At 42.8% G+C, this 7,596-nt stretch overlaps 1 protein-coding gene across 1 annotated transcript in view; it reads left to right on the forward strand.

Moving 5' to 3' along the window:
* The window catches only part of ERBB4 (erb-b2 receptor tyrosine kinase 4), a 593,387-nt gene extending 586,847 nt beyond the window's left edge, over positions 1-6,540 (forward strand). Inside the window, exons 31-32 of the mRNA XM_015831035.1 lie at positions 3,154-3,451; positions 6,068-6,540. Of these exons, the coding sequence (XP_015686521.1) occupies positions 3,154-3,451; positions 6,068-6,540 (771 nt within the window). The remainder of the gene's footprint in view (positions 1-3,153; positions 3,452-6,067) is intronic.
* The last annotated feature ends 1,056 nt before the right edge of the window (positions 6,541-7,596 follow it).

The following is a 7,596-nucleotide window of genomic DNA, read 5'->3' on the forward strand; positions in this document are numbered from 1 at the left end:
GGGGCAGTATGCATTTTCCATGCATACTGCATTCAGGCCCTGCAATCAATGCAGAGATAAAGAGAACCATCTTTCTTCTCCTGGAACAGTACCGGGGCTGACACCCTAGATCTGACCAGCTGCATGAAACCCCGAGCCAAATTTTTATCTATGAACTAGTGCAGTTCATCTAATTCTCTCTCTCTCTCTCTCTCTCTCTCTCTCTCTCTCTCTCTCTCTCTCTCTCTCTCTCTCTCTCTCTCTCTCTCTCTCTCTCTCTCTGTGTGTGTGTGTGTGTGAGATGGAGTACAGTTTAGGCTTTGGTAGTTTGGCTCTGGGCACAATCTCAATGGCACAGTCTGTGGATTGGTGAGGAGAGAGTTTGTCTGAGCCTATCTTGCTGAATACTTCAGCCAAATCATGGTATTCTTTGGGTATGCCTCTCAGACACTTGCTCTTTGTGGCAGCCACCACTTTTTGATTAGATTCCCTTTTGGGGATGTTGCTATTATTAGGCGGGGTTTTCTGTTCCTTTGGGAACCTTAAGCACCCCTCTCACCAGTCCACATGCAGATTCCATTTTTTCAGCCAAGCCAGTCCTAGGACAAGGGGCCATTCCATGCCGGGTGCCACTATAAAGGCTAGAGTCTTTAGTTAGTGGCTCCCCATGGTTAAGCCCAGGGGTTCAGTGGCAAAGGTGGCTGGGATGCCTCCTTTGATGGACCCACCTAGTTGGTAGAACACAATTGGGTTCTTTAGTCTCAGGCAGACCCCCAGTTTTCCCACTAGGGTGGGCCTTATTAAGCATCTGGTGCACCCCGAGTCTAGTAGGGCCTTTAGGGTTACTTTCTCCTCCATGCCTGGAATTAACAGTTCTATGGGCAGGGTTACTGGTGTGATCGGCCCACTTACCAGAGGATTGTCATCGTAGTCACTGTCGGACATCCCCGGTTCTTTCTCTGGTGGGGTCGGAGTTCCCCATCCTGGCTTTGAGGAAGGACAGAAGTCTATGACCTCAGCGCTCTTTAGGACCGTGTCTTTGGGGTGTTGGAAAGGCTTGGTTGGTTTTCCCCCTGATGGCCTGTCTCCTTTCTTTGTGGGGGGTTTTGTGTGTCATTCCACAGCCTAATGGCCTTCCTTGCCACATTTGAAGCAAGCGGTTGAGTGCGGCGGTTCTGCCAGGGTTCTTGCTGCCTGCCTTTTCCTCTCTGGTGAGAATTGCCTCCACACTCTGCCTGAGTGGCACTGGTTCCATGCCTGGTCGATCTCCACTTCTTCAGCTAGAATGCACCAGTTGTGGAGGCGGGCAGGAGCTCCTTGAACAATGTAGGCATGGTATAAGTTGTTATTAAGCCCATCTTTAAAACATCTCACCAGGATGTCTTCTGGCCAGTTGAGGCAGCAAGCCAGGTCCTGGAACTCTTCAGTGTACTCAGCAACTGGGCGGCGGCGGTAGTCTTAATGTGATCTTGCACCTTCTGATTGGCCAAGGGTCTTTGAAATGCTGCCTCAGTGCTGTCATGAAGCAGTTAAAGGTCTGGAGCTCTGGTGTATCAACATTGTGCAGTATCACCATCCATTTGGCAACAGCACTTTCCAGGGCTATGGTGACAACCCTAACCCTGCTCCTTTGCTGGGAAGGTCTCGCCTGTATTCTTGCATGTACATGAGGATGTGAGTGAGGAAAAACCCCAACTGTTGAGTATCCCCATCAAACCTAACACCCGGGGGTGTGCCTTCTGCTCCAGCTGCTGGGCTCCCCTTCCGCCGGTTCTCTGGGTATTTACCCCAGTTGGGATGACCCAAGGTGGGATAGCTTGGGCAGTCATCACCCTTTCTGTGGAAGCAGTGGTGCCTGCCAATGTCCCTTGGGTAGGGGACTCGGTCCCTCTACGTGCAGGTTCCTCCACCTGTTCTTTGCTCTTTTCCCCGCAGCCATCGACTTCTTGCACATTCAGGTTCTGGAAGGCTTCCATCATGAAATGTACGGCTCATTTCATGAGCTGGTCGGCTTGGCTCGGCTCTTCCCCTAGCTCGTCCTCATTGTAGAGTAGTTCCACCTTGAGCTTCCAGCCTAGCTTCCTGCTGCCGTGGGTGAGAGTGACCATCTGGGTCCTCTATTCCCAGTCCTCCTTTTTCCCCACACCAACAGACCATCTTGGCAGCAGCTTCCTCCATCCACTCAGAGGGGCTTTCATTGGGGTAAGTCTTCATGGAGATTTCTCCCCAGCACTCAGTCTCCTCCTGCTCGCTGCCATGGTGGGACATTGTGTGCATGGTCCCCACGGTTTACCATTTTGCAGAACTTGCCTAATGTAAGGTGCTGCCTCAGCTAGTTCTCCCAAGAAAGCAGAACTCTTGAAACTGGCATTGTTTCAAAAGGAACTTTTATTGAGAGATAGTGAAAGCAAAAAGCAAGAGCTGAATATTTCCCATGTGAAATGTTACATTAAACCCCTTTCTTCAAAACCCCACCCAAGTGCCCAATTGCCCAGTCCATTTCTAGCCAATCCATAGGTGTGAAGTTGTTATGGGAACTGGAAGTTGAAAGAGCATTAAAGTGTGGTTCCCAGGCGTTGCATCCTTTTCTCACCAGAGCAGAAATAAGACAGGCCCCAGGTACATTCCTCCCTCCCTTTCACACCCAAAGTGATACATCAAAGTGTAGAAGAACAAAGCAAAAGAAACACATTCCAGAACCCCCAAATTCCCTCCTCCCAACAGAATAAAGATTGCCCCCCTCCCAACAGAATGGCAACATCCCAATGATGATCCGAGGTGCCTGACAGTAATTGTCTGGTAAGAGAGACAATTCTTTGAGTTAGCAGATTCTTTGTATGGTAATCTGAAATCCAAGTTTCAGTTCTTGAAGTGTAGTATTTGAAAAACATAAACTAAGCATCTCAAATTACTTTAAGCCAATGGAATTTAAGTTGAATCCAGCAATAATGCAAAGCTATGCATGTGGAATTCACTCGGTTCCTTTAGCCAATGCTTGCAGAATCAAACAACAAAATAAAAAAAAATCTGTGTAATATTGACTGAAACAGTTACTAAAATTTCTGCATGGCAAAGGTACCTATTGAACAAATAATTGAAAACCTTATATGCATGAAACTTTTTGGTCTAATGTTGATTCTGTTTTTTCACATGGTGTTTTATAATTTCTTATAGAATCAATTTATCTACAGAGATGGAAGTTTGTCTACAGAACCAGGAGTTTCTTTGCCATACAGAACAGCCATACCAGGCATAGCTCCAGAAGCTCCCATCAGGCAAGGAGCTGCTGAGATCTGTGATGACACTTGCTGCAATGGCACTTTACGGAAACAAGTGGCAAGTCTTTCACAAGATGACAGTATCACTCAGCGGTATAGTGCTGACCCAACGGTTTTTATCCCAGAGCGAGGGCCAAGAACTGAGCTGGATGAAGAAGGGTATATGACTCCAATGCCAGAAAAGTGCAAAACAGGTATATCTCTCACATATTGATAATAATTCCCCCTCCCCCCCCCAGTATAATCAATGCTCAGAGCGCACTGTGGTTGGAGCTCTATAGAGATAAAATGAACCCTAGCAAGAATGCCTTCCTCTATTACATAAGATTTATTTGGATGAAAGACCATTGCAAGGTAGGGGGACTATCACCTTTTCCATCCAAAGAGCCATGGGTCCCAAGGCTGAAGTTTGGGTCACCCATGCCTTCAGGAGCCAATCCATCCATTTATACATATGGGTAAACATACATACAGCCAAAGAGCCCTAAACCTTTAAAGCCCTACAGGGCATCAGGCCAGGTTCCTTGTGGGGCTACTTATCCCCAGAGCAGGCCCACCTGCTGTCATAGGATGGGTATGCTCTGACTCCCCTTAGTGCACCTGGGAAGACTTAGGAAGTGGGGAAAGACCACTGTCTTTGCAACCTAACATTCACATGGTTCTTGTTTAGCACTGGGTTGTCTGAATTATTCTGTTTCAGTCAAATCAATTCAATCTGTAAAATGAAAGGTATATCTGTGTGCCTGCTTCATGCAACTAGCATAACAGACTCCTAGAAGCAGAGTCTTGTTTTTCTGCATAGGCTTTTAAAGTTTGATGGAAGAGTTTATAGGACATCACACTTTTGGCATTTTATTTGTGGCATTGAGGGGAGGTTTTATTTATCGATTACATTGCAAACTTAACTGCTGAGTAAAGGTTACTTGCAGTAGAGGGTTGGGGAGGGTTGCTTTTCCCAATGTCCAGCGGAACAGCATGATCATTGGGCTAAGAGGAAACGCATCATTAGTTTCCTGCTGCCCTTAATGTACTCAACCATATAATATGGAAAAGAAAATGGATAGCATTCCCCTGTAATAAGCATTGCCTCTTCCTAGGAAGAGGTGATCCTGTTTGGTCAAGCTTCAACATTTGGTACTGTAAGTAATTAAAATCCATATCACTCATTCTGCAGCCCATGGGCTTTTACGAAATGCACTGCTTCCTGAAAAATCAGTCAGCTCAAGTGACCAGAGCTAAAATACTTTGAAGTTTTCTCCCTGATCCCCCCCCTTTTTTTTTTTTTGGAATTCCACAAGAATAACTTGGCTTCCTTGCATATCGTCTGTTTATGTGTTTGGTTTAATCTATATGTTTATTATTAAATGTTGAAATGCAAGTAAACTTTTAAAAAGCAAGAATTTTTTTTGATATTTTGATCTTTTCTATGATCAACATTGATGTCCAAGATGCAACCAATTAAGCATTAATTATTATTTTCTCTCAGTCTTGTACATCTTTCAAAACCCCTTTTGTCACAATAAGCTAGGTAACATTTTGGATGTAAGTGTTTTGTTTCCCTAAAATTTAATAAGGCAATGTAAAGAAACCTTTTTGGCATCACTGATTCTAATATAGTTGAGGCATGTGTGCAAAGCTGTAAGTGAGCTCAGCTTACTTTTAAAATGAACATGGTTTTACAATCTAACATCCATCGGGTGCCAGTTTCAAGCTACCTTAGGGGTAAGGTTGGGTGAAACTTATTTTAAAAAACATTATCACAGAATAAAGATGTAATAATTAAAATACTTCTTAGTTTTCTTTTTCCATCAGATATATTCCAGAAATTAAGAAGTTGCCCAACCTTGCATTATCGTGTGTGTGTGTGTGTGTGTGTGTGTGTGTGCGCGTGAAATTTGGATGGCTAATAAAGAGTTAAAGGGAAGCTGGTATTTCTTCTTCTCATATTTGGGCCGACCGGGTGCATCATAAAAAACACTTAAAACACACACACACACACACACGCACGTGTGAGTATGTGTCTTAATATCACATACACGTGTGTGTGTATGTGTCTTAATATATATATATATATATATATATATATATATATATATATATATATATATATATATATATATATATATATATATATATATATATATATATATATATAAATATATGTGTGTGTGTGTGTGTGTGTGTGTGTGTGTATTCCTGAAGTCAAAGAACCCAGTTGATTCTGTATTCACCTATTCCTAGTGAGCAGCTTGTTTTCACTTACATGAAATGTGACTGAGTTTATCTCAGTTGAAATTCATGTTAGCAAGACGGCACCTTATGGTTATGACGATGTAGCACTCTAAGTATAAACGGAAAAAGATAAAGGCATAACAATAACACAACATTGCAAAGAAAACCAGTATGAGATAAAACATGTACCAAAAGTGTTAGGTGTTAGAAGGAGTAGAATATTCCATAGCTGTCAATGCTTGATCAGAGAAGTGTTTCACTCCAAAAGGAAAAAGGGCTCAGAGAAATGTCTCCATTAGGGAACTTAAAGTATGGACAGGTTGATAGGGATGGGATAGTTTTGCCCGTTACCTTTAACCTCAGTTCCTACTCTTAAGTTCCTTTTATTCATTTCTGGGAGTGCTTCCAAATTTGTGTTTCAAGTGTATGGAGTTCTGTGTGTCTTTTCACTCAGTTATGCATTTTATATGCATTTATTCTAGTCATATACATATGTAAAAATGTTTGATGAAGAGGTTTAAATATTGCAATACAAAGGAACTACATACGTAACATTATCTTTAACAATAAAATTAAAGTCAATTGTAGAGAAAGGAAAAAGGTTCTAGTGAACTTAGGTCATCTCCTCTTGGGTAAACAAAGAGCCACCTTCTTACCACTAGAAGTTCGAGACCTGTTGGGCGATTATCACAACAGCCAAACTGGGCAGTCCAAAGTCGAGGATGAATATGTGAATGAGCCCTTGTACCTCAACACCTTTGCAAACACATTTGAAAATGCAGAGTACCTGAAGAAAAATGGGCTTCCATTGCCAGAAAAGCCCAAAAAGGCATTTGACAACCCAGGTTATTGGAATCACAGCCTGCCTCCACGAAGTACCCTACAGCATCCGGACTACCTGCAGGAATACAGCACAAAATATTTTTACAAACAAAATGGAAGGATCCGGCCCACTGTGGCCGAGAATCCCGAATACCTCTCAGAGTTCTCCTTGAAGCCTGGCATGATGCTTCCCCCTCCACCCTACAGACACCGAAACACCGTAGTGTAATCCCAGGAAGAAATGGGGAAACCATACCAGCACTCTCCTCTCCTTCCTCCTCTCCCCCCCTTTTCTCTCCCTCCCCTCTTTTCTTACTTTCTCTTGCTAAATCTTCCCTCCGTTTGATGTCTGCAAAGAGAAGGGACTCATTCAAGTCAATGATTCCAGGAATTTAGGAAGAAGCAAAAGGAAAAAATTCTGCCCTTTCTTCCTTCTTCTGAGGAAGAAAAGGTCAGACCAGCCACGCAGGCTAGGAACAGCCCCTGAAGTGGTTGTCTGCTGTCAGGCTGGTGTTCTTATAGTGATCCAGCTCTGGGTCTGCCAAGAAAGTCACCCGGTCAGTTTCTATCAGCAGGAAGCGCCAGAGCCACTGAAGCATTCCTGCAGAAAGCAAGGCAGTTTCAAAAGGTACACACACACACACACACACATACACACACACAAGGTTGGGTTTTTGAGGGCAGAATGCCAATGAATATTTATATAAAGAGAGCCTCCTGTTCATGTTTTATACACACTGAATGCAACATGTAATAATTTTCCTCTCCATTTCTTTATCAGCTGAAGCTGAGAGCATTATATAGCACTAGAAGGAAGAATAACACTGGATTTTTAAACACTTTAACATTTTTAAGGCAGGGTCAGGAGGGAAAATGGAAAAAGAAAAAGTAATGACAGGTAAAACACACTCGGGAAATCACTGGAAAATTAGTTTGCACTTAAAGTTTTCTTTTTCATTCTCTTTTTATTTTCTCCTTACTCTGAACTTTATTCTGGAATCTGAATGAAGCAATATGGAAGTGACCAGCAAAATAAAATAATTTAAAATGTAAAATGAATAATAATATAAATATATATACTATATCTATATATGAAAGGTGACTCTGGAATTGCCCAAACAAAGTGAAAGTCAAGCCTTTGGAACTTCATTCCTCAGTGCAACTACTACTCACAGGAATAATATTGAAGTACCAACTTTGGCTATTGGCTCTTACAGGAAAAGGAGCACATATGAAAGAAACTCCGAAGGTAAAAGGACTGATTTGAGCTCCCCAGTAAAGACTA

Source organism: Protobothrops mucrosquamatus, unplaced genomic scaffold, assembly GCF_001527695.2.
Source record: "Protobothrops mucrosquamatus isolate PMUCROS unplaced genomic scaffold, P.Mucros_1.0 scaffold_253, whole genome shotgun sequence".
NCBI classification, from domain to species: domain Eukaryota; kingdom Metazoa; phylum Chordata; class Lepidosauria; order Squamata; family Viperidae; genus Protobothrops; species Protobothrops mucrosquamatus.